The sequence below is a fragment of the Oncorhynchus mykiss genome, chromosome 2 (assembly GCF_013265735.2).
Source record: "Oncorhynchus mykiss isolate Arlee chromosome 2, USDA_OmykA_1.1, whole genome shotgun sequence".
NCBI lineage: Eukaryota > Metazoa > Chordata > Actinopteri > Salmoniformes > Salmonidae > Oncorhynchus > Oncorhynchus mykiss.
In genome coordinates, this window is record NC_048566.1 from 53,142,847 (window position 1) to 53,170,494 (window position 27,648).

At 42.8% G+C, this 27,648-nt stretch overlaps 1 protein-coding gene across 2 annotated transcripts in view; it reads left to right on the forward strand.

Moving 5' to 3' along the window:
• snupn (snurportin 1) overlaps positions 1 to 24,935 on the forward strand; it is a 34,285-nt gene extending 9,350 nt beyond the window's left edge. For both annotated transcript variants that reach the window (XM_021564755.2, XM_021564748.2), the window contains exons 2-9: positions 7,623 to 7,793; positions 16,000 to 16,183; positions 16,492 to 16,596; positions 22,295 to 22,391; positions 22,797 to 22,894; positions 23,058 to 23,135; positions 23,446 to 23,526; positions 23,916 to 24,935. In XM_021564755.2, coding sequence (XP_021420430.2) covers positions 7,636 to 7,793; positions 16,000 to 16,183; positions 16,492 to 16,596; positions 22,295 to 22,391; positions 22,797 to 22,894; positions 23,058 to 23,135; positions 23,446 to 23,526; positions 23,916 to 24,260 — 1,146 coding nt within the window. In that variant the 5' untranslated portion in view covers positions 7,623 to 7,635 and the 3' untranslated portion in view covers positions 24,261 to 24,935. The remainder of the gene's footprint in view (positions 1 to 7,622; positions 7,794 to 15,999; positions 16,184 to 16,491; positions 16,597 to 22,294; positions 22,392 to 22,796; positions 22,895 to 23,057; positions 23,136 to 23,445; positions 23,527 to 23,915) is intronic.
• The last annotated feature ends 2,713 nt before the right edge of the window (positions 24,936 to 27,648 follow it).

Consider the following 27,648-nt stretch of genomic DNA (forward strand, 5'->3'; position numbering starts at 1 on the left):
ATAATCAAATAAAATATTGAAAAGAGATTGAAAATAAATATGGGTCCAGTGAGTGAGTGGTTGGGCTGGCTGGGGACACGGCGATTCAGACAGTTCGCTTGTTAGCACAGGCCTGCTTACAGTTAGTAGGCCGGGGCTAAACAAGCTAGCAGTTAGCAGACCGGGGCTAAACAAGCTAGCAGTTAGTAGACCTGGGCTAAACAAGCTAGCAGTTAGTAGACCGGTGCAGGCTAGCAGTTAGCAGGCCCAGTTAGCAAGCAAACAGATAGGGGCTAGAAAGTTAGCCTTTGGGGGACGTTGCGATGGGGTTAAGTCTGTTTTTGCCTCTTCATGCAGTGACGTCGATAGACCGGTCGTGGAATAAGTAGTGTTCCAAGTAGCTCTAGGTAGCTAGCAGGCCTAGCTGGTTAACATAATGGGCCTTCAGCGGGCGTCGCGCCTGAGGGGCCTGTTGGAGTCCTCGGGCAGATTATGTCGGTATTCCAGTCGTAGGGGATCTGCGGGGTTCCATGCCCCGTACCGGCTGTAGAAGGGGTCCGGATATTGTAGCCCAGGACTATGCTTCGGTGGTAGCACAGGAGCTCTGGCCGGGCTAGCTTCAAGCTAAGTGGATGGAAACGCTAGCCAGGAGTAGTCATCCGGGGTTGCGATTAGGTAGTTGTGAAAATCCAGATGAAAATGTTCAGTTTGTGGTGGGAATCGGGGGATAAAAATAATAGGTTCGTTATGCTCTGGTTAGAGTTACGTTGTTCGAGCTGGCAAGAGCTATTCGAGCTCAAATCAAATTTTATTTGTCACATACACATAGTTAGCAGATGTTAATGCGAGTGTAGCGAAATGCTTGTGCTTCTAGTTCCGACAATGCAGTAATAACCAACAAGTAATCTAACAATTCCAAAACTACTGTCTTATACACAGTGTAAGGGGATAAAGAATATGTACATAAGGATATATGAATGAGTGATGGTACAGAGCAGCATAGGCAGTATACAGTAGATGGTATTGAGTACAGTATATACATGAGGTGAGTATGTAAACAAAGTGGCATAGTTAAAGTGGCTAGTGATACATGTATTACATAAGGATGCAGTCGATGATATAGAGTACAGTATATACGTATGCATATGAGATGAATAATGTAGGGTAAGTAACATTATATAAGATAGCATTGTTTAAAGTGGCTAGTGATGTATTTACATTTCCCATCAATTCCCATTATTAAAGTGGCTGGAGTTGAGTCAGTGTGTTGGCAGCAGCCACTCAATGTTAGTGGTGGCTGTTTAACAGTCTGATGGCCTTGAGATAGAAGCTGTTTTTCAGTCTCTCGGTCCCAGCTTTGATGCACCTGTACTGACCTCGCCTTCTGGATGATAGCGGGGTGAACAGGCAGTGGCTCGGGTGGTTGATGTCCTTGATGATCTTAATGGCCTTCCTATAACATCGGGTGGTGTAGGTGTCCTGGAGGGCAGGTAGTTTGCCCCCGGTGATGCGTTGTGCAGACCTCACTACCCTCTAGAGAGCCTTACGGTTGTGGGCGGAGCAGTTGCCGTACCAGGCGGTGATACAGCCCGCCAGGATGCTCTCAATTGTGCATCTGTAGAAGTTTGAGTGCTTTTGGTGACAAACCACATTTTTTTCAGCCTCCTGAGGTTGAAGAGGCGCTGCTGCGCCTTCTTCACGATGCTGTCTGTGTGAGTGGACCAATTCAGTTTGTCTGTGATGTGTATGCCGAGGAACTTAAAACTTGCTACCCTCTCCACTACTGTTCCATCGATGTGGATAAGGGGGTGTTCCCTCTGCTGTTTCCTGAAGTCCACAATCATCTCCTTAGTTTTGTTGACGTTGAGTGTGAGGTTATTTTCCTGACACCACACTCCGAGGGCCCTCACCTCCTCCCTGTAGGCCGTCTCGTCGTTGTTGGGAATCAAGCCTACCACTGTTGTGTCGTCCGCAAACTTGATGATTGAGTTGGAGGCGTGCGTGGCCACGCAGTCGTGGGTGAACAGGGAGTACAGGAGAGGGCTCAGAACGCACCCTTGTGGGGCCCCAGTGTTGAGGATCAGCGGGGAGGAGATGTTGTTGCCTACCCTCACCACCTGGGGGCGGCCCGTCAGGAAGTCCAGTACCCAGTTGCACAGGGCGGGGTCGAGACCCAGGGTCTCGAGCTTGATGACGAGCTTGGAGGGTACTATGGTATTGAATGCCGAGCTGTAGTCGATGAACAGCATTCTCACATAGGTATTCCTCTTGTCCAGATGGGTTTGTGCAGTGTGGTTGAGATTGCATCGTCTGTGGACCTGTTTGGGCGGTAAGCAAATTGGAGTGGGTCTAGGGTGTCGGGTAGGGTGGAGGTGATATGGTCCTTGACTAGTCTCTCAAAGCACTTCATGATGACGGAAGTGAGTGCTACGGGGCGGTAGTCGTTTAGCTCAGTTACCTTAGCTTTCTTGGGAACAGGAACAATGGTGGCCCTCTTGAAGCATGTGGGAACAGCAGACTTGTATAGTGATTGATTGAATATGTCCGTAAACACACCGGCCAGCTGGTCTGCGCATGCTCTGAAGGCGCGGCTGGGGATGCCGTCTGGGCCTGCAGCCCTGCGAGGGTTAACACGTTTAAATGTCTTACTCACCTCGGCTGCAGTGAAGGAGAGTCCGCATGTTTTCGTTGCAGGCCGTGTCAGTGGCACTGTATTGTCCTCAAAGCGGGCAAAAAAGTTATTTAGTTTGCCTGGGAGCAGGACATCCTGTTCCGCGACTGGGCTGGATTTTTTCTTGTAGTCCGTGATTGACTGTAGACCCTGCCACATGCCTCTTGTGTCTGAGCCGTTGAATTGAGATTCTACTTTGTCTCTGTACTGACGCTTAGCTTGTTTGATAGCCTTGCGGAGGGAATAGCTGCACTGTTTGTATTCGGTCATGTTACCAGTCACCTTGCCCTGATTAAAAGCAGTGGTTCGCGCTTTCAGTTTCACGCGAATGCTGCCATCAATCCACGGTTTCTGGTTAGGGAATGTTTTAATCGTTGCTATGGGAACGACATCTTCAACGCACGTTCTAATGAACTCGCACACCGAATCAGCGTATTCGTCAATGTTGTTATCTGACGCAATACGAAACATGTCCCAGTCCACGTGATGAAAGCAGTCTTGGAGTGTGGAGTCAGCTTGGTCGGACCAGCGTTGGACAGACCTCAGCGTGGGAGCCTCTTGTTTTAATTTCTGTCTGTAGGCAGGGATCAACAAAATGGAGTCGTGGTCAGCTTTTCCGAAAGGAGGGCGGGGCAGGGCCTTATATGCGTCGCGGAAGTTAGAGTAACAATGATCCAAGGTTTTTCCACCCCTGGTTGCGCAATCGATATGCTGATAAAATTTAGGGAGTCTTGTTTTTAGATTAGCCTTGAAGGTTAGCTGATGACCGCTGGCAATGGTTTGCTGACTGATAGCTGGTAGTTAGCTGGCTAGCTTCAGTTGAGGGATTCCAGATCCGAAGTAAATATACATACTTTAGAAGAAAAAAAAGCAGATCCATGCTACATTGGATGAGGCGGGTTGCAGGAGAGTATTTAGATGTTGAGGTTTAGCAAAATATTTTAAAAGATATGCGAAGAAAAATATGTTTAAAAAACGATATATACAAGGGACACGACAGGACAAAGACGTCTGACTGCTACGCCATCTTGGATCACACAGAGCATAGTATAAGGGCAATTGGGAGTAATATCCGGCGTGAACGTTCATGAGTCAATTGCCTTGTGTCGACTCACTTGGGTACATAATATCAACAGGGCGGTTCAGGGATATTGATATTGCAACTAGTGATGCACCGATATGACATTTTTGGCAGATACCGATATCCAATATTTTCCTTGCCAAAAGAAATGATACAGATAACCGATATAAAACAAATTGCGGCCGTTTTAAGCATTCTAGCACAGTTAAATAGTTAACACACACGGATGCAGCGGTCTAAGGCACTGCATCTCTTTGCAAGAGGTGTCACTACAGTCCCTGGTTCAGATCCAGGCTGTATCACATCCGGCCGTGATTGGGAGTCCCATAGGGCGGCGCACAATTGTCCCAGCGTCGTCTGGGGTAGGCCGTCATTGTAAATAATTTGTTCTTAACTAACTTGCCAAGTTAAATGAAGGTTAAACACGCACACCACACTGACCAAAAAGTTATTTTGTTGGCATTTACATATGTCCCCATTACCAGTAAAACATAATCAAAACCTATTTCTTTCACGTACTTGCTGTGCGGTTTCGTTGTTCAGTCGTTTCATTCTCTTTTTTTTTTTTTTTTTTTTACCCCTTTTTCTCCCCAATTTCATGGTATCCAATTGTTGTAGTAGCTACTATCTTGTCTCATCGCTACAACTCCCGTACGGGCTCGGGAAAGACGAAGGTTGAAAGTCATGCGTCCTCCGATACACAACCCAAACCGGCCGCACTGCTTCTTAACACAGCGCGCATCCAACCCGGAAGCCAGCCTCAAATAAATAAAAAAAATGTTACTGTATCTGTATGAATTTTCTTTTTAATCCTAAAAATTAACTATATCGCCAGACTGGGTAGAATGCTTATCTATACTGGATGACCTTGGCTCTAGGCGAGGTGGGAAGGCTAGAGAACTATAGAGCCTTTCTACCAGTGTCAAGAAGAGACGGAACATTTAGAAAACGCTGACGTCATTTTCAGTTTATAACCTGTGGTAAAATGTGTAAGGAGCAGTACTCTCGTGAATAAAAGCTGCTGTTTGACTTTAAGACTGGGCTCTGTCCATTTCTATAAAATAAGGGTCATACAAATCCTTATGAATTGACCGTGTTTAATTTTAATTGGGTGTTATAACATAGAGGAATTTAATTCCTCTAACAGTCTTTTACTTTCAGTTTTGTACGCCAGCTTCAACCAGCTGAAAATACAATATTTTGGTTATGGGAAAATATATTTCAGAGGTTTAATGGTACAATGATTCTCTACACCTCTTAAACTCAACTCTGGACCTTTTTAAGCCAGTTCCACTGCATTGTTCTCCTCTAATCAGGAACTGCTTTAAACCTGGGACACCAGGTGTGTGCAATTAATTATTAGGTAGAACAGAAAACCAGCAGGCTCAGGACTGTGGGGTAAGAGATGAGTACCGCTGCTCTACACTATAGTTGCTTGTTTTGTCACAAACTGAGATTAGGTAAACTTAGAATTTTAGCAACCAGGAAATGGCAGAGAAATTTCTGCATAGTTCATATTTTTGATATTTCTGTTACAAAGCAATTTGAGCATTTGTTTACTGAAAGTACATTTATTGCCATGGTGGATGAAGTTTAGAACTTTATCTGATTTACTAGCCCCTTTAATGGTTTCTTAACTGGTCATTCTGTGTGATTTTAAAATATTGATTAGTTAGCCTCAGATCATTTTAAAGAGTATCTTTATCGATTTCAACTTAAAAGGATAATTCAGGATTTTGGCAATTAAGCACTTTGTCTACTACCCTAGATTCAGATGAATTTGTGGATACTATTTGCAAATCAAAGTTTATTTGTCACGTGCGCTGAATACAACAGTGAAATGCTTACTTACAGGCTCTAACCAGTGGTGCGAGGGGAGGGGGGGGGTATATGTAAGTAAAGAAATAAAACAGTAAAAAGACATTTGAAAAAAGAGTAGCAAGGCTATATACAGACATCTTTTAGTCAGGCTTATTGAGGTAGTATGTATATGTACAGTGGGGAGAACAAGTATTTGATACACTGCCGATTTTGCAGGTTTTTCTATTTACAAAGCATGTAGAGGTCTGTAATTGTTATCATAGGTACACTTCAACTGTGAGAGAATCTAAAACAAAAATCCAGAAAATCACATTGTATGATTTTTAAATAATTAATTTGCATTTTATTGCATGACATAAGTATTTGATACATCAGAAAAGCAGAACTTAATATTTGGTACAGAAATTGTTGTTTGCAATTACAGAGCTCATATGTTTCCTGTAGTTCTGGACCAGGTTTGCACACACTGCAGCAGGGATTTTGGCCCACTCCTCCATACAGACCTTCTCCAGATCCTTCAGGTTTCAGGGCTGTCGCTGGGCAATACGGACTTTCAGCTCCTTCCAAAGATTTTCTATTGGGTTCAGGTCTGGAGACTGGCTAGGCCACATTCTTATGGAGCTACTGCTTAGTTGCCCTGGCTGTGTGTTTCGGGTCGTTGTCATGCTGGAAGACCCAGCCACGCCGCATCTTCTTTGCTTTTACTGAGGGAAGGAGGTTGTTGGCCAAGATCTCGAGAAACATGGGCCCCATCTATCCTCCCCTCAATACGGTGCAGTCGTCCTGTCCCCTTTGCAGAAAAGCATCCCCAAAGAATGATGTTTCCACCTCCATGCTTCACGGTTGGGATGGTGTTCTTAGGGTTGTACTCATCCTTCTTCTTCCTCCAAACGCGGCAAGTGGAGTTTAGACCAAAAAGCTCTATTTTTGTCTCATTAGACCACATGACCTTCTCCCATTCCTCCTCTGGATCATCCAGATGGTCATTGGCAAACTTCAGACAGGCCTGGACATGCGCTGGCTTGAGCAGGGGGACCTTGCGTGCGCTGCAGGATTTTAATCCATGACGGCGTAGTGTGTTACTAATAGTTTTCTTTGAGACTGTGGTCCCAGCTCTCTTCAGGTCATTGACCAGGTCCTGCCATGTAGTTCTGGGCTGATCACTCACCTTCCTCATGATCATTGATGCCCCATGAGGTGAGATCTTGCATGGAGCCCCAGACCGAGGGTGATTGACCGTCATCTTGAACTTCTTCCATTTTCTAATAATTGCAGTTGTTGCCTTCTCACCAAGCTGCTTGCCTATTGTCCTGTAGCTCATCCCAGCCTTGTGCAGGTCTACAATTGTATCCCTGCTGTCCTTACACAGCTCTCTGTTCTTGGCCATTGTGGAGAGGTTGGAGTTAGTTTGAGTGTGTGGACAGGTGTCTTTTATACAGGTAACGAGTTCAAAGAAAAACTAGCAGGTCTGTGAGAGCTGGAATTCTTACTGGTTGGTAGGTGATCAAATACTTATGTCATGCAATAAAATGCTAATGAATTACTTAAATATCATACAATGTGAATTTCTGGATTTTTGTTTCAGATTCCGTCTCTCACAGTTGAAGTGTACCTATGATAAAAATGACAGACCTCTGCGCATGAATTGCTAGTTTGGTGCAGCAGACTGCAGGGGTGTAGTGTTGCCGGGGCATCCTATCAGCCACGGTGTGTTTCATTGACCTCTTTACTGCATCTATCCTTGTAAGTTTCCAAACGTTGCACCCCCACTGACTTCATATAGCATATAATTGATTGACTTCCACAGAGAGCTTGTATTAGATGTGCAAATAGCTTGTGATGGGAAGAGGTACTTGACACATGCCAAATTGCCTGGGGTGGTGATGCACTATAGCAAATTAGCTAACGATTTTGGCATATTGATCATTCAACTTGCATTAACGTCCTGTTTGAGTTGTGTAGCTCTGTCAGCTCCATATTGTGCTCTAGTAGAAGTGGCTCCTTGATATATCAAGGGTCCGCTGAGCTCACCATACACCTCCTAACTCATGCCTTTGTGTGTATTTCCAGGCTCCCCATCACCATGGATGACCTCACCCAAGCTCTCTCGGCCAGCTTCGCCGTCTCGAAGGAGGCCAACAGCACAGCGGCCCCCCACCCACGGATGGCCCAGTACAAGACCAAGTTCAGCGTTTTGGAGCAAAGCGAACGACGACGGCGCTTTCTAGATCTGCAGAAAACGTTAGTTCCCTAACCAATTACAGGCCAAGTCCATACACAACTTGGCCTATTAGCCCCTAGGAACTTAATATGGATGTGGGCAGCTTCATCCTGCCCTCTAATAGGCTATGTGGGTTTCAACAGATGGCTTATTGCTAGCTGCTAATGAATATATCTGACTGAAGCGCTGTAGCTGTTAACAACTTCGTTACAGGGGGCAGTATTGTCACGTCCGGATGAAATGCATGCCCAAATTCAACTGCCTGCTACTCATCCCCAGAAGATAAGATGCATATTATTAGTATTTGGATTTGGATAGAAAACACTCTGAACTTTCTAAAACGGTTTGAATCATGTCTGTGAGTATAACAGAACTTATTTAGCAGGCGAAACCCCGAGGACAAACCATTCAGATTTTTTTTGAGGTCACTCTCTTTTCAATGGGTTTTCATTTGGAATCCATTTCTAAGGGACCTTCTTGCAGTTCCTATCGCTTCCACTGGATGTCAACAGTCTTTAGAAATTGGTTGAGGTTATTCCTTTGTGTAATGAAGAAGTACGGCCATCTTGAACAAGGGTCACTTGAAGTGTACTGTTAGAGGCGCGTGACCAGAAAGCATGTTTCAGTTTGTTTTCTTCCTGTATTGAACACAGATCATCCCGTCTTCAATTTGATCGATTATTTGCGTAAAAAAATACCTAAAGATGTATTACAAACGTAGTTTTGGCAAAGTTTACAGGTAACTTTTGAGATTTTGTAGTCACGTTGCTAAAGTTGGAACCAGTGTTTTTCTGGATCAAACGCGCCAAATAAATTGACATTTTGGATATATATCGATGGAATTAATTGAACAAAAGGGCCATTTGTGATGTTTATGGGACATATTGGAGTGCCAAAAAAGAAGCTTGTCAAAGGTAAGGCATTAATTATATTTTTATTTCTGCGTTGTCGCGCCTGCAGGGTTGAAATATGCTTTCTCTCTTTTGTTTATGGAGGTGCTATCCTCAGATAATAGCATCGTTTGCTTTCGCCGAAAAGTATTTTTGAAATCTGACATGTTGGCTAGATTCACAAGTGTAGGTTTAATTTGCTATCTTGCATGTGTGATTTAATGAACGTTTCATTTTTATAGTAATTTATTTGAGTTTGGCGCTCTGCATTTTCCCTGGCTTTTGGCCAGGTGGGACGTGTCCCACATATCCCAGAGAGGTTAAGCCCGTATCCATATCAGACTCATTACAAAAGGTCAGACAATTTAACGGTAATTTATATCTGGATGAGTCGGAAAAGGTAGCCCTTACCTGGACACTGATAAGCTTCTAAATTGGAATGCAGTGGCTGTACAGCAACATGCTATACATGACATCAGAGCTCAAGAGTCGCCACTTCACAAATCTGTATATGTTTTGACTGACAGCCGTTCTGAATTTGAGCACCACACGACAAGAAGTTGCCCCCATCCCTCCAGCTAATTGGGCAACTTTTGCAAATGTTTTATTTAGGGATGCACCGATATGATATTTTTGGTTGATACTGATATCTGATATTTTCTTTGCCAAATAAAACGATACCGATAACCGATTCTTTTTTTAAACTTTTTTTTTTTTAAGCATTCTAGTACAGTTAAATAGTTGAAACACACACATAGACCAAAAAGTTGTTTTGTTGGCATTTCCGTATGTCTCCATTAGCAGTAAAACATAATCAAAACCTATTTTGTTCACTTACTTGCTGTGCTGTTTCGTTTGATCAGTCTCAACCAGGATTTCATCATACATATCAAGAGGTGAAGTTTCAGCTCTGTCTGTCCGTGGCCTCTCTTCCTTGTGCGCACTGTCACTGTGTCCATTTCCATCTTGTCCAGCTGTGTGTAACATTCAATGTAAACCCTGTTTCTTGTCTGCATCGAAGTAGCAGACTTTGTACCTAGCATCGAGCATGATGGTGAGGCTCAGAGAGAATACCACAAATCGCTTGTTCACAGCCTCTAGAGTACTTTACCAAGTTAACCCCACGGTCTGTCGGCAGTTTTGTTGAGCAGGCATTTCAATGCCATGACAGAGGGTATCACGTCTGCTGCAGACACAGTTGACATCGCAGGTCCAAATTGCAGGTCCAAATGTCAGCCGTGAAGCTAATAGCAGTGACGCTCATAGCAAGAAGTACATGGATGTGAGTGTCAACAATACTGTGTAACTCCGGTAGGGCAACATCTGAAAAATAGTGCCTACTTGGTAGTGTGTACCGGTGCTCGACCAGTCGGCAAAAGCCAACATCATCCACAACAGAGAACGGTTGATTGTCAAGGGCAATAAATTCCATTATCTTGGCATTAATGGATTTCGCCTTTGAGTTGTCTTGCTGAAATGTCCTTACTCTTTAAAATGACTGCTCGACTTGTTGACTGATTGATCCACACAGCAGACATTGTGGGCTAGGTTAGGAATGCTGTGTTGCGCGTGTAGCGCTATATTTGTCTTGGCATCATTACTTCATGTACCTACGTTATATAGGTATGCACGTCAGCTTTGACATCAGTTTTACACATCGCTGTTATACTAGACATCGGGCCAATGTTAACATTTTTAGCTTATATAGGCCGATTCCAATAGGCTCACCGATTTTTTTTTTTTATTTTTTTTTTTTTAATATTTTTTATATCGTGCATCCCTAATTTTGTTGTCTGGGTTAGGGAAATGTTGTAAATTGTTTGATGTACAGTTACAAGATGACATGGCGTTATACCCTGGGTTGTCCTGAACAGAATGGTTGTATTGTGAAGAAAATTTGTTACGGACCAAGCATCTAAATGCACTCATGACTCCATTCTATGCATACCAAAATTACGATTTATTTCTCTGAATTGTTTAGTGGAAGCCTAGCACTGTAAGATGGTATTTAATAATTTAGCTTGTAATCTTGGCAATAGAACAAGCGTTCAAATGATGCACACCTGACCCAAATTGACATATGCAGAACCAGTCAAAAGTTTGGACACATCTACTCATTCCAGGGTTTTTCTATTTTTGACTATTTTCTACATTGTAGAATAATTGTGAAGACACAAACTATGAAATGACACATGGAATCATGTAGTATCCCAAAAAGTTTTTAAAAATCTAAATTTTATTTTTGACTAGCCTCCCTTTCCCTTGACAGCTTTTGCGCATTCTCTCAACCAGCTTCATGAGGTAGTCACCTGGAATGGATTTCAATTAACAGGCGTGCCTTGTTAAAATGTAATTTATTTTCTTAATGAGTTTGAGCAAATCAGTTGTGTTATGACAAGGTAGGGGTGGTATACAGAAGATAGCCCATATTAAAAATAAAATATTATTTCACCTTTTATTTGATCAGGTAAGCCAGTTGTGAAAAAAATAATACTGGCGTGCAAAAGAGCAGAAAGACAAACAAATATGGGGATGAGGTAGCTAGTTGGATGGGCTATTTACAGATGTGCTGTGTACAGCTGCAGTGATCCATAAGCTGCTCTGACAGCTGACGTTTAAAGTTAGTGCGTGAGATATGTCTCCCTAACTTGAGTGAATTATTTTTTTTTCTCAATTTGTCCCAGTCATTGGCAGCAGAGAACTGGAAGGAAAGGCGGCCAAAGAAGGTGTTGCCTTTGGGGATGACCAGTGAAATACACCTGCTGGAGCTACGGGTGGGTGTTGCTATGGTGACCAGTGAGCTGAGATAAGGCGGAGCTTTACCTAGCAAAGACTTATAGATGACCTGGAGCCAGTGGGTTTGGTGACGAATATCTATCGAGGACCAGCCAACGAGAGCTTACAGGTCGCAGTGGTGGGTAGTATATGGGGCTTTGGTGACAACTGATGGCACTGTGATAGACTGCATCCAATTTGCTGAGTAGTGTTGGAGGCTATTTTGTAAATGACATCTCTGAAGTCAAGGATCGGTAGGATAGTCAGTTTTACGAGGGTATGTTTGGCAGCATGAGTGCCATATTATGGCAAGAACAGCTCAAATAAGCAAAGAAAAACGACAGTCCATCATTACTTTAAGACATGAAGGTCAGTCAATCCGGTAAATTTCAAGAACTTTGAAAGTTTCTTCAAGTGCAGTTGCAAAAACCATCAAGCGCTACTATTAAACTGGGTCTCATGAGGACCGCCACAGGAAAGGAAGACCCAGAGTTACCTCTGCTGCAGAGGATAAATTCATTAGCGTTACCAGCATCTCAAATTGCAGCCCAAATAAACGCTTCAGAGTTCAAGTAACGGACACATCTCAACAGCAACTGTTCAGAGGAGACTGTGTGAATCAGGCTTTCATGGTTAAATTGCTGCAAAGAAACCACTACTAAAGGACACCAATAAGAAGAGACTTGCTTGGGCCAAGAAACACGTGCAATGGACATTAGACTGGTGGAAATATGTCCTTTGGTCTGAGTTCAAATGTAACATTTTTGGTTCCAACCACCGTGTCTTTGTGAGACAGAGTAGGTGAACGGATGATCTTCGCATGTGTAGTTCCCCCTGTGAAGCATGGAGGAGGAGATGTGATGTTGTAGAGGTGCTTTGCTGGTGACACTGTCTGATTTATTTAGAATTCAAGGCACACTTAACCAGTATGGCAACAGCAGCATTCTGCAGTGATACGCCATCCCATCTGGTTTACGCTTAGAGAGACTATAATTTGTTTTTCAACAGGACAATAACCCAACATACCTCCAGGCTGTGTAAGGGCTATTTTACCAAGAAAGAGTGTGATGAAGTCCTGCATCAGATGACCTGTCCTCCACATTCCCCCGACCTCAACCCAATTGAGATGATTTGTATTAGCATCTGAGGTTATTCATCAATAACACAGACCCCAAAGCAAATCAGGGGGAGAAATGTATTTGAGCAGGACAAATCATAGGTGCTATGCTGAAAAGTAGACGCAGTCTTCCCTGTCCTTCAGTATTTCTCCACAGAACAAAGGTCAGGATGCCACTTATAACCCCCCCCACCCTAGCCTGGGGTTGGCCAATCAGAAGTCATTGCAGGACAACTTGGCCAATGGCCAAATAACAAGTATCCCACTCCAGACTCAATGTACAGACAAATGAAAATGTGGCCCATGTAGCTCTGTCATGACTGACATCCCACAGATCCTTAACAGATGTTGAACTGAAAACCAACTCTTATTGATTGTTAATCCTTGTCCTCTCATCCCCTGCGTTGTGTATTTATCTTCAAAATATTCTTATTTGGGGTGAGTTGGACCGCAGAGTGAAGGAAAAGCAGGTAACAAGTGCTCCGCATATGTGGGAACTCCTTCAATACTTTTGGAAAAGCATTCCAACCCTACCATATCACAACACAACTTGATTGGCTCAAATGCATTAAGAAGGAAAGAAATCCCACAAATTAACTTTTAACAAGGTACACCTGTTAATTGAAATGCATTCCAGGTGACTAACTCATGAAGCTGGTTGAGAGAATGCCAAGAGTGTGCAAAGCTGTCATCAAGGCAAAGGATTGCTACTTTGAAGACTCTCAAACACTTTTTTTTGCTTACCACATGATTCAATGTGTTATTTCATAGTTTTGATGTCTTCACTATTCTACAATGTAGAAAATAGTAAAAAATAAAAAACCCTTGAATGAGTAGTTTTGTCAACTTTTCAGTTTTTTTAATTTATTTAAACATTTCTAAAAACCTGTTTTTGCTATGTCATTATGGGGGTGTTGTGTGTAGATTTGAGGAGGGGGTAACAATTTAATACATTTTTGAATACGGCTGTAATGTAACAATGTTGAAAAAGTCAAGGGGTCTGAATATTTTCAGAATTCACTGTATCTGATTGACATTGCGGTTGCATAAGTGCTCGAAATTAAGGGTGTCCCGCAAACAAATTCTGGGACGTTCAAATCAACTCTGGGACCTTTCTGGGACGATGGTTACAAAGTTCAACAACCGCTGTCAATCCCAAAATGTTAAAACATATGGGACTGATGGAAGAGATCCGAACACTTAGTTTAAAATGTTGATTAACTATTATTTCTTCACATTATAAGCACAAATGTACCAAAATGCAAGTAGCAGGAAAACACTGTTCTGATGCGCACTGCACATGCCAGTGGTTTCAAATGACAGAATAATTTGGAGGGTAGCTCTAAAGATGCATCAACTAGCATGGGTTGCTAATATGGCTATTATTGTGACGTTGGCTGTTGAAAACATTGACATCCTAAATTATATTTGTGAAATCTGACTGGTGTTTAGCCCATCTCTTATGTAATTAAAAGGAATGTTTTTGGATTCATTTTCTGCTGCCTCCCTCATGTCAGCATCGGTGTGCACATGAGGCTATAGCCAATGCACATATCACCTTTACCATGTGGGACAATTATTTAAGCACATTTTAAAGCAACTATTTTCAAATATTATTCCAATGTTGGCCTTTTTAGAGGTACCTTTTTTTATTTTTTCTGGCTCAGTTGACAGACCCATTCATCTATTTCAGTAGGCCCTGTACTCTTATTTGCCTATTAAATCACTGTTATGCACAAAACAATGAACCATTTTGTGTTCTCTCCCAGCTTCATGGTTTGAAAGAGGTGCGTAATTCCAGTCCATATAATAGGCCTACAGTATGCTTAGCCGAATCACTGATACAATTTCTGCCTCAAGGCTCTGCCCCTTTCTTTGTGTGCTGTCGGGAGCAACATTCGGACTGATATAAATTGCTAGTTGGACCATAGGGTGGGGGTATTACAATGAGTTGGGTCCGGGGCTGTTGGAACCGAATCTGTTTTATATTTATAGCTAACTTAACAAGTCACCTAATTAATACAGTGCCTTGCAAAAGTATTCAGACACCATGGATTTGTTCAAATTTGATTTTGTTACGTGGGATAAAAATGGATTTGTCATTTTTTTTGTTAACAATATACACAAAATACTCTATCGAAGTGGAAGAAATATTCTGTCCCGATACATGCAGCATCTATAACATCCCTTAGTCAAGTCAACTACGAAGACCAGGAAGCTTTTCAAAGCCTTTTTTTTTTTAAAAAGGGCCGTGATTGGCAACAATAACAAATCAGACATTGACTATCCCTCTATGCATGGTCTAGTTAAATTATGCTGTGCATTGTATTATATCACCCAGATACCTCAAAGATAGTCGTTCTTCTGAACTGAGCTGCAGGACAGGAATGAAACTGCTCAGGGATATTACCATGAGGCCATTGGTGAACTCCATGGTTGTGATGGGACAGAACTGAAGATGGATCAACAACATTGTAGTGACTCCATAATAATGACCTGAATTACAGTGAAAGAAGACCAATCTAAAAAATGCATCTTGTATGCAACGGCACTAAAGTAATACTGGGGGAAAAAAACATGGCAAAGGGATACATGTTTTGGCCTAAATACAAAGCCCTATGTTTGGGGCAAACGCAACACATCGCTTAGTAACTGCCACCTTATTTTCAAGCTTGGTGGTGCCTGCACTAAGCTAAGGACCCTGGGACTCTGCTACTGGAGCCTGTACTTTCTAACGGGTAGCTCCGAGGTGGTAAGGGTAGGCAACACATTCGCCACGCTGATCCTCAACACGGAGGCCCCTGCCATGACTGCGTGGTTAAGCAGGGCTCCAACCTGATCACCGACAACGATAACACAGCCTATAGGGAGGAGGTCAGAGAACTGGCAGTGTGGTGGCATGACGACAACTTCTCCCTCAACGTGATCAAGACAAAGGACCTGGTCGTGTACTACAGGAAAAGGAGCACCGAACACACCCCCATTCACATTGACGGGGCTGTAGTGGAGTAGGTTGAGAGCTTCATGTTCCTTGGTCCACATCACCAACAAACTGTCATGGTCCAAACACACCAAGATAGTCACGAAGAGGAAACGACAATGCCTATTCCCCCTCAGGAGACTGGAAAGCTTTTGCTTGGGTCCTTATCCTCAAAGTTCTATAGCTGCAACATTTGAGATTGAGGGAGGCAGCAGATTTATGAATCTTTATTTTTTAAATAGATTTTATTACCACTTTGACATTAGTGTAGATATTTTACAAAAAAATGACAAGTCCATTTTAATCCCATTTTGTAACACCAATCAATTGAAGAAATCCAAGGGGTCTGAGTACCTTCGAATGGCACTATATGCAATTTGCCAACACCACCGGAGAGAAACGGACATCATTACTAATTACGTTTCCATTTCCCCTTGACTTCATGTGTGCTTTCTTGTCTTTAGGAAAAGGCTGAATTATGTGAACCATGCACGCCGTCTGGCTGATGGGGACTGGACAGGGGCAGATAGTGATGAGGAAGCAGTGGAAGTGGACAGAAAGGAAGAGGAACAGCAGAAGGAGAAGGATGCAGAGGATGATGGGATGGAGATTGAGAGGAAGAAGTTGCCAAAGTACTATGCCAACCAGGTCAGAGCCATATTTCTGACAATGCATTATTTTACCAAGAAGAGAGCACATGACTTGCCAAGGTAGCATTTTCCTTCTGCCAGTATTTATACATCTCATTTGTTTCTGAAATATACACATCCCTTTAAATGAACTGGTTAAAGCAGTTAGGCTGGACAGAAACAGTTTTATGACATAGTACTGATTTTATGATTTGAAAAGGTATTTTACAGAAAATGTAATTGTGTACTAAACTCTGTAATTGAGTCAAAATAAATCACAGGAATCCTAGTAATGTAACTGGAACTAAGGTTTCTCTTCCTGTCCAGCTCATGCTGTCAGAGTGGCTAGTGGACGTCCCTCAGGAACTGGATACTGATTGGCTCATGGTGGTCTGTCCCGTGGGGAAGCGCTCTCTCATCGTCGCCTCCAAGGTAAGGACCAATCAGTGGTTCCCTTACATGTCACATTTGTATTTATTATGTATCTCCATTAGCTGCTGGCAAAAGCTCCTCTTCATGGGGTCCAGCAAAATTAAGGCAGTTATACATTTATTTATTTTCTCCCCAATTTCGATCGAATTATCGGTCGAGTTATTCGGTCGAGTTATGTGTCCTCCAAAAACATGACCTGCCAACCCGCTCTTCATTAACGCCTGTCCCCTTAACCCGGAATCCAGCTGCACCAATGTGTCAGAGGAAACGCCTGTCAACTGACGAGGTCAGCTTGCAGGACCCCGGCCCGCCACAAGGATTCGCTAGAGCGCGATTAGCCAAGTAAAGCCTGCCCCTAACCCGGACGCCGCTGGGCCAATTGTGTGCCGCCCTATGGGTCAGCCGATCACGGCCGGTTGTGATACAGCCCGGGATCAAACCCGGGTCTGTAGTGAAGCCTCTAGCACTGCCAAGCAGTGACTTAGGCCGCTGCGTCACTTGTTAAAAAAACATTACAGTACATTCACAACAGATTTCACAACATATTAAGTGTGTTCCGTAAGGTCCGTATTCTACTACCACATATCTACAACACAAAATGAATGTGTATAGTGCGTATGTTATTGTGTGTTTGTATGCATGTGTCTGTGCCTATGTTTGTGTTGCTTCACAGTCACTGCTGTTCCATGTTTTTGAAATCTAATTTGACTGTTTGCGTGAGTTACTTGCTGTTGAATAGAGTTCAATGTAGTCATGGCTCTATGTAGTACTGAGCGCCTCCATAGTCTGTTCTGGACTTGGACTGTGAAGAGACCTCTGGTTGCATGTCTTGTGGAGTATGGATGGGTGTCCGAGCTGTGCGCCAGTAGTTCAAACAGACAGCTCGGTGCATTCAACATGTAAGTACCTCTCACAAAGTAGTGATGAAGTCAGTCTCTCCTCCACTTTGAGCCAGGAGATATTGACATGCATATTATTGTTAGCTCTCTGTGTACATGCAAGGGCCAGCCGTGCTGCCAAGTTCTGCACCAATTGTAATTTTCCTAAGTCCCTCTTTGTGGCACCTGACCACACAGCTACACAGCTAAACATTAGTCCAGGGGCCACAAAACTGTAGGACTTGCCTTGACAGTGCAGCGCTTAATTATGGACAGACTTCTCCCCATCTTAGCTACTATTGTATCAATATGTTTTGACCATGACAGTTGTGCCGGGATTCATCCAATGGCATTGAGGAGTGTACCACCTCAGTCACCGGCTTTATCAATAAGTGCATCGACGACGTAGTCCCCACAGTGACTACATATACAGTGCCTTGCGAAAGTATTCGGCCCCCTTGAACTTTGCGACCTTTTGCCACATTTCAGGCTTCAAACATAAAGATATAAAACTGTATTTTTTTGTGAAGAATCAACAACAAGTGGGACACAATCATGAAGTGGAAAGACATTTATTGGATATTTCAAACTTTTTTTAACAAATCAAAAACTGAAAAATTGGGTGTGCAAAATTATTCAGCCCCCTTAAGTTAATACTTTGTAGCGCCACCTTTTGCTGCGATTACAGCTGTAAGTCGCTTGGGGTATGTCTCTATCAGTTTTGCACATCAAGAGACTGACATTTTTTCCTATTCCTCCTTGCAAAACAGCTCGAGCTCAGTGAGGTTGGATGGAGTGCATTTGTGAACAGCAGTTTTCAGTTCTTTCCACAGATTCTCGATTGGATTCAGGTCTGGACTTTGACTTGGCCATTCTAACACCTGGATATGTTTATTTTTGAACCATTCCATTGTAGATTTTGCTTTATGTTTTGGATCATTGTCTTGTTGGAAGACAAATCTCCGTCCCAGTCTCAGGTCTTTTGCAGACTCCATCAGGTTTTCTTCCAGAATGGTCCTGTATTTGGCTCCATCTTCCCATCAATTTTAACCATCTTCCCTGTCCCTGCTGAAGAAAAGCAGGCCCAAACCATGATGCTGCCACCACCATGTTTGACAGTGGGCATGGTGTGTTCAGGGTGATGAGCTGTGTTGCTTTTACGCCAAACATAACGTTTTGCATTGTTGCCAAAAAGTTCAATTTTGGTTTCTTCTGACCAGAGCACCTTCTTCCACATGTTTGGTGTGTCTCCCAGGTGGCTTGTGGCAAACTTTAACCGACACTTTTTATGGATATCTTTAAGAAATGGCGTTCTTCTTGCCACTCTTCCATAAAGGCCAGATTTGTGCAATATACGACTGATTGTTGTCCTATGGACAGAGTCTCCCACCTCAGCTGTAAATCTCTGCAGTTCATACAGAGCGATCATGGTCCTCTTGGCTGCATCTCTGATCAGTCTTCTCCTTGTATGAGCTGAAAGTTTAGAGGGACGGCCAGGTCTTGGTAGATTTGCAGTGGCCTGATACTCCTTCTATTTCAATATTATCGCTTGCACAGTGCTCCTTGGGATGTTTAAAGCTTGGGAAATCTTTTTGTATCCAAATCCGGCTTTAAACTTGTTCACAACAGTGTCTCGGACCTGCCTGGTGTGTTCCTTGTTCTTCATGATGCTCTCTGCGCTTTTAACGGACCTCTGAGACTATCACAGTGCAGGTGCATTTATACGGACACTTGATTACACACAGGTGAAATATCCAATAAATGTCATTCCACTTAATGATTGTGTCCCACTTGTTGTTGATTCTTCACAAAAAAAATACAGTTTTATATCTTTATGTTTGAAGCCTGAAATGTGGCAAAATGTCGCAAAGTTCAAGGGGGCCGAATACTTTCGCAAGGCACTGTATATCCCAACCTGAAGCCATGGATTACAGGCAACATCCGCACCGAGCTAAAGGCTAGAGCTGCCGCTTTAAAAGGAGCAGGACACTAATCCGGACGCTAATCCGGGCACTACAAAACCTCTTGTATTTCCTCTTATAGACTATATTAGGCCCAGCCTTTGGAACTTTTGTTTTCCTAGATATGGCTACTATATTGTGATCACTACATTTCGATGGATTTGGATACTGCTTTCAAATACATTTCTGTAGCATTAGTAAAGATGTGATCAATACATGTTGATGATTTTATTCCTGTGCTATTTTTAACTACCCTGATTTGATAACCTGAACCCGGTTGCAAACACTAGTTACAGTTTGAAGCTTTCTCTTGAGTGGGCAGCCTGATGCAAGCCAGTCAATATTTAAATCACCCAAAAAATATACCTCTGTTGATATCACATACATTATCAAGCATTTCACATATGTTATCCAGGTACTGACTGTTAACACTTAGTGGTCTATAGCAGCTTTGTTTTACTTTAAAAAGTCAAAGAAAAGCATGCGTCAATGGGCATGTGTGAAGGCAAGTCGAGACTGCCTGATTTACAAATCGCCTTGCATCGGAAATAAATAAAAATCGAAGTTTGTTGGTCACACAGATTTGCACGTTATTGCAGATGCCTGCAATGTGTTTCTAGTTCCCAAAAGTGCAGTAGAACCTAGCAAGAAAATAAAATAAACAATACACATATTATCCTGATGTATTTGGATATATTTTTTTATAGTTGTATGAGCAATGTCAGACCGGAATATATAGTGTGTGTACTAGAGGTCGACCGGTTATGATTTTTCAACGCCGATACCGATTTTATTGGAGGACCAAAAAAGCCAATACCGATTAATCGGAATATTTTTTTAGATATTTTTTTGTAATAATGACAATTAGAGCAATACTGAATTAACACTTTAACTTAATATAAAACATCAATAAAATAAATTTAGCCTTAAATAAATAATGAAACATGTTCAATTTGGTTTAAATAATGCAAAAACAAAGTGTTGGAGAAGAAAGTAATATGTGCCATGTAAGAAAGCTAACATTTAAGTTCCTTGCTCAGAACATGAGAACATATGAAAGTTGGTGGTTCCTTTTAACATGAGACTTCAATATTCCATGATAAGAGATTTTAGGTTGTAGTTAATATAGTATTTCTAGGACTATTTCTCTCTATACCATTTGTATTTCATATACCTTTGACTATTGGATGTTCTTATAGGCACTATAGTATTGCCAGTGTAACAGTATAGCTTCCGTCCCTCTCCTCGCCCCTACCTGGGCTCGAACCAGGAACACATCGACAACAGCCACACTCGAAGCATCGTTACCCATCGCTCCACAAAAGCCGCGGCCCTTGCAGCGCAAAGGGAATAACTACTCCAAATCTAAAAGCGAGTGAAGTTTGAAACAGTATTGGCAAACACCCAGCTAACTAGCTAGCCATTTCACATTGGTTACATAAACAGCGCTGTGCTTGCGAAGAGCTGCCGGCAAAATGCAGGAAAGTGCTGTTTGAATGAATGATTACGGGCCTGCTGCTGCTCAGTCAGACTGCTCTATCAAATCAGACTTAATTTTAACATAATAACACACAGAAATACGAGCCTTTGGTCATTAATATGATCGAATCCGGAAACTATCATTTCGAAAACAAAACGTTTGTTTCGGTGAAATACGGAACCGTTCGGCATTTTATCTAACGGGTGGCATTGGAACACAGCAGTAATGGTTGCTGATAATGGGCCTCTGTACGCCTATGTAGATATTCCATAACAAATCTGCCGTTTCCAGCTACAATAGTAATTTACAAAATTTAACAGTGTAGCGTCTACACTATTTCTGATCAATTTGATGTTATTGTAATGGACAAAAAAATGTGCGCTTCTTTTAAAAAAACAAGGAAATTTCTAAGTGACCCCACACTTTTGAACGGTAGTGTATGTAAGAATGCTGTTCATTGACTATAGCTCAGCATTCAACACCATAGTACCCTCCAAGCTCATCATTAAGCTCGAGGCCAAAGGTCTGAACACTGCCATGTGTGACTGGGTCCTGGACTTCCTGACGGGCCGCCCCCAGGTGGTGAAGGTAGGAAACAACACCTCCACTTCGCTGATCCTCAATGCTGGGGCCCCACAAGGATGCGTGCTCAGCCCCCTCCTTTACACCCTTCTCACTCATGACTGCGTGGCCACACACGCCTCCAACACAACAGTAGTAGGCCTGATCACCAACAATGACGAGACAGCCTACAGGGAGGAGGTGAGGGCCCCCTGGGAGTGTGGTGCCAGGAAAATAACCTCACCCAACGTCAACAAAACAAAGGAGCTGATCGTTGACTTCAGGAAACAGCAGAGGGAGCACCCCCCAATCCACATATAGATGGGACTGCAGTGAATGTGGAAAGCTTCAAGTTCCTCGGCATACACATCACTGACAAACTGAAATGGTTCACACACAAAGTTTGAAGAATGTGCAGCAGTGTCTCTTCAAACTCAGCAGGCTGAAGAAATTTGGCTTGGTACCTAAAACCCTCACAAATGTTTACAGATGCACAATTGAAAGCATCCTGTTGGGCTGTATCACTGTCTAGTACGACAATTACACCACCCGCAACAGCAGGGCTCTCCAGAGCCTGCATACTACTTCAAATGCAGCTATTTAGTCCTATAGTACATCTGTGATTCTACTTGTAGTCTGTAAAAGGGTCAGAACAGTCTGATTCTTCAGTAGAGTGAATCTCCTCTGTTTGCTTCTCGACACTCTTGGGAAAGAATGAAGTGTACTTCATAGAATGAACACACATTGCTAGTCTAGTTTGATTTGACTGAAATAACAATGAAAAAGTTCTCACGTCTCTGTTTCCCACCATTTTGAAGGGGTCCACTGCAGCATACACCAAAAGTGGCTACTGTGTGAACCGCTTCCCTTCTCTGTTGCCTGGAGGGAACAGACACAACTCAGCAATGGGAAAAGGTACGTGGGCCTGATCCCATTTCAATCTGTAGCTTCCAGTTCCTCCACCCCGTCAGGGTTCACAGATTTAACTGGACTGGGTGGGGGTTTGGTTTTGTACGTATTGGCTGGTGCAATCAAATTTTCCCTTTTGAAGATTATTAAAGTACTATCTTATTTTATCAATATAGTGATGGCTCCAATTAGACCAATGGGCAAAGCAGAGCATCCACCATTATTACTTAACCTATCCAATACTTTCAGATCTGTGAACACCCAGAGGGTTTGGAGCTAGGAGGGGCTAGGAATCAAAATGGAACCCAAAAAAGAACCATCCCATCTATTCTACCACTGTCCTTGCAAACTGCATCCATGCAAAAAATATATGACCACACATGGTAGTGCTAATGTTCGGTCTGTGTGCAGATTACACCATCCTGGACTGTATCTACAGTGAGGTGGAGCGGACCTACTTCATCCTGGATGTCATGTGTTGGAGGGGCCATCCAGTGTACGACTGTCCAGTAAGCACACACAGATTGATTAGCAGAGCATTGAAGTTCCAGTTGAATTACAGTGCTGTAGTACTAGTGTCTGGGATACAGATGTGCTCTTTTTGCCAATTCATCAGTCATTTGGGGATTTTAGTGATAGCTTTGTTGATGGTGTTTGTTTTTCCATCAACAGACAGAGTTCCGGTTCTACTGGCTCCAGTCGAAAGTCCAGGAGACGGATGGCATGGCTGACATTGCCAAGAGGAACCCTGTAAGAGCAATACACAATAATAAATATATTGTGTATATAGACCTTTTCAATTTAGTCCAAATGAGGATGATTAGAGGCACACAAAAAAAGTATAAATAAAAAAAGGACCAAAGATGTCACCTCCTTTTCCATGTTTATTTTGATTTGACCATGACCGCCAACACATGCAGTTTCTTTTGGTGTATTAAACTGAAAAAAAGTGTACTTGTGAGATTGTGGAAAGATAGTCATATTGTCATTAGATGATCAATTAACTGTGGCCTGTGTGCTGTCTGACAATATGGTTGTTGCTGTTTTTTTTTCTCCATAGTTCAAGTTTGTGAGTCTTCAAAGCACTGCCTGCTCAACGGAAGCCATTCAGCAAGCACTTGCAACAGAGTACAACTTCAATGTAAGAACAACTACAACTGCATACTACTTCAAATGCAGCTATTTAGTCCTATAGTACATCTGTGATTCTACTTGTAGTCTGTAAAAGGGGCAGAACAGTCTGTTTCTTCAGTAGAGTGAATCTCCTCTGTTTGCTTCTCGACACTCTTGGGAAAGAATGAAGTCTACTTCATAGAATGAACACACATTGCTAGTCTGGGTTTCCCGGTTCAATGCGCCATCTCTCAACTTATAGCTCCCAATAGAACCTCTCTCAACCTCATTGACTTGTCTAGAGTCTGTTTTGCTGCTCAGCCCACCACCATTGAGGTTAAAAGTGAGACTGCTCTCTGGGGGCATGATGAGGCAGTTGTAACAAGCCCAAACTGAGTGGATTCTGTGTGTCCTCAGGTGGACGGACTTCTGTTTTACCACCGGCAGACCCACTACACCCCCGGCAGCACCCCTCTGGTGGGCTGGCTGCGGCCCTACATGGTCGTCGATATCCTGGGCATGGAGGTCCCGTTGGGGCCCCTCACCGCCAAGCCCGAGTATGCCGGCCACCAGCTGGCCCAGATCCGGGAGCACAAGAAGACCTCCGACCATGTCCGACCAGGGGACCTGAACGGTCGCTACGAGCTGGAGCACCTATCCACCCCCGACCAGGAAAAGGGAGATGGCGACGCCGCCACCTCACCCCGCAGCAGACCGCTGAAGGAATCTCGCATGGAGACCTCAGAGAAGAGCACAAGTTAGCTAGCCACTGAAGGCCAACTCAGTTGGCTAGCTGCTAAAGGCTAACTCTGTTCTGCTAACCAATAATATTGTAATGCTTTGCTGCTCGCCATGCCAGAAAGACAAATTACAAAAAACTTCAGACTACGTTGTGGGGAGTTTTTTTTGGACAGTTACATTGCGAGGTATTTAATGAGCGGGAGTTCAATGAAATAGCAAGTTAGTCACTGTGCTTCATTTGGAGCGCCCTGAGTTCAGGCATCGCTTGGTTCACCAGAGCTGTATCCACATTTTCATTACACTGTGCTAGTTAGTGTAATGCAGTGGATTAGACTATGTAAAATGCAAGGGCCCTGTTAAAGAAGCCGGTTTCCAGGACCTAGATTAAACGCATTCCTAGATTAAAAAACACTTTGAATTATATTTTTCCATTGAGAGACCACTGGGGCTGGGCAACTTACTTTAGTGTTGCCGAAATGAACACTGTTCTTCTGCTCATTTTGCCAGGCCTTGTGAATGGACAACTATACGTCATTGCACTTTCAGAGGTTCAATAAATAACACAGTTGGTTACACAGGCCCTTTAGACCTAAATTGACAGCGTCTGTCATGGCCAGATGTGTAACAAATGCAAAAGTTGATTAATCTGATTCTTTTAAGTGTATGTTTATTAAATTGTTTTAATTGACTTTTCAATTTTTGTTCTCAGACTTTTATTCAAGAGGTAAGAATGATTAGGCATTGACCATGGATAGATGAGATGGGAATCATTAAGCTAAATCAAGATGAATTCAGTTATTTTGATTGAAATCTAACATCAACTGCTTAAAAAGCTATAGAGCAGGGGTGTCAAACATACAGCCTGTGAATTTTTAGGGGGGGGGGGCGAACTCAATATACTTTAAAATTACTAAAACCAAATCGAAACTGTGTAGAAATTATAATGGACCTACAGTTCCTTCAGAAAGTATTCACACCCCTTGACTTTTTCCAAATGTTGTACGCCTGAATTAAAAATGAATTAAATTGAGATTTATTTTGTCACTGGCCTATACACAATAACCCATATTGTGTGTAGGCCAGCGTAATTATGTTTTTTGATTTTTTTTACAAATTAAATCCAAATGAAAAGCTGACGTCTTGAGCCAATAAGTATTCATCCCCATTGTTATGGCAAGCCTAAATAAGTTCAGGAGTAAAATGTGCTTAACAAGTCACACGGACTCACTCTGTGTGCAATAATAGTGTTTTAATATGATTTTGAATGACTACCTAATTTCTGTACCACACGCATATAATTATCTGTGAGGTCCCTCAGTCGAGCAGTGAATTTCAAACACAGATTCAACCACAAAGAACATGGAGGTTTTCCAATGCCTCGCAAATAAGGGCACTTATTGGTACATGAGTAAAAATGGATGTCATAGGAGAACTGAGGATGGATCAACAACATTGTAGTTACTCCACAAGACTAACCTAAATTACAGCGTAAGAAGGAAGCCTGTACAGAATAAGAATATTGCAAAACATGCCACTCGCCATATTTTCAAGCATAGTGGTGGCTGCATCATGTTATGGGTATGCATGCAATTGTTAAGAACTGGGGAGTTTCTGGATAAAAAATAAATGGAACAGAGCTAAAAACCTGGTCTGCTTTCCACCAAATACTGGGAGAAGAATTTACCTTTCAGCAGGACAATCTAAAACGCAAGGCCAAATCTAGACTAGTTGCTTACCAAGAAGATATTGAATGTTGACCACAGTGAAGGGTCCCTTTTACATGGGCTGCAAAGTAGCCATGTAATGTGTGAGTTCCATACCTGTATGGCTGACCGGGATGGTCTATCATACATTTATGATAGACAGACACTACTTAGTCTCAGAGGGGACATCACATCACAGTGGCTACTAGAATTCACCCCTGCTACAGTCACACCCCTTTCACTTCCTCCTATGGCTACGACAGTATAAATCAGCTGTATGATCAGAGTCAATGTAGCAGAAAGAAATACCCACAAAATGTGTTCTGTGGGTGCTAGATTAACTCAGTTCACACAGTGTGCTCTGCTGGCTGTTAAGGTTGATGCGGAGGAGGTGGTGGTCAGTGAGTGTAGTAGAGGCGAGTTTGTAGCACGTGAGCTAGTTGACAGGTGAGTGCTAGACTCTTCCTCAATAAATCCTTCCTCGATTCCTCTCATCGCCTCCTTCTCAAAACCCATTGGAGAAGGTCAGTGGGGAGGAACCTTGTACCTTCTGCTCCAACAAAGTTGTGATACAATACAGGTGAGGAGATAGGATGTGAGTAATCAAGGAAAGAAAAAGTGAGACAAAGCCCAAGTAGCCAGTTAAATCAAAGAGGCAACTGAGGTAATATGTACATGTAGGTAAAGTGACTATGCATCAATAATAAACAGAGTAGCAATTTGGTTAGCTGTTCAGGAGTCTTTTGGCTTGGGGCAGAAGCTGTTAAGAAGCCTTTTGGGCCTAGACTTGGCACTCCGGTACCACTTGTGTGGTAGCAGAGAGAACAGTCGATGACTTGGTTAGCTGGAGTCTTTGGCAATTTTTAAGGCCTTCCTCTGACAACACCTGGTATAGGGGTCCTGGATGGCAGGAAGCTTGGCCCCATTGATATACTGGGCCGTACTCACTACCCTCTGTGGTGCCTTGCGGTCGGAGGCCGAGATGTTGCAATACCAGCCGGTGATGCTATCAGTCAGGATGCCCTCGACGGTGCAGCTGTAGAACTTTTTGAGGATCTGGGGACACATGCCAAGTCTTTTCATTCTCCTGAGGGGGAATAAGCATTGTCGTGCCCTCTTCACGACTGTCTTGGTGTGTTTGGGCCATGACAGTTTGTTGTTGATGTGGACACCAAGGAATTTGAAGCACTCAACCTGCTCCACTACAGCCCCTTCAATGAGAATGGGGGCATGCCAAGCCCTCCTTTACCTCTTAATGATTTTGTTAGAACACACAGAGATCTTTAGGTTTCCAGGGTTCACTTCCACTCCTCCTAAAAAAATCTGTTAAAAGAATTAGAATTTTAAGAACGACAATTAACAATACTGTTAAGACCTGTTGCGGTCATTCCCTTGTGGGAATGCAGTGTCAATCCAAGATCATGCTGTTCAAAGTGGCTAGAGGACTCCTTAACGAGAGAAATAATTAAAAATGGAAAATGTTAGCTTACAATATTTAAATCGAGCTGCTTCATCATTCTTCACACACATACTGATCATCATGACTTGCTTACAATTGACAATTTTGATATGCTCATTTCAGTTGTATTATTTGTCCTTCCTCTTTGAGATGGCGTCCAGACAGGCTACTTTAGGAAATGTTATATTTGTCCTATAAAATAATGTAGCAAGAAAAATTAAGGGGGAGATGAGACAGCTATAGTACT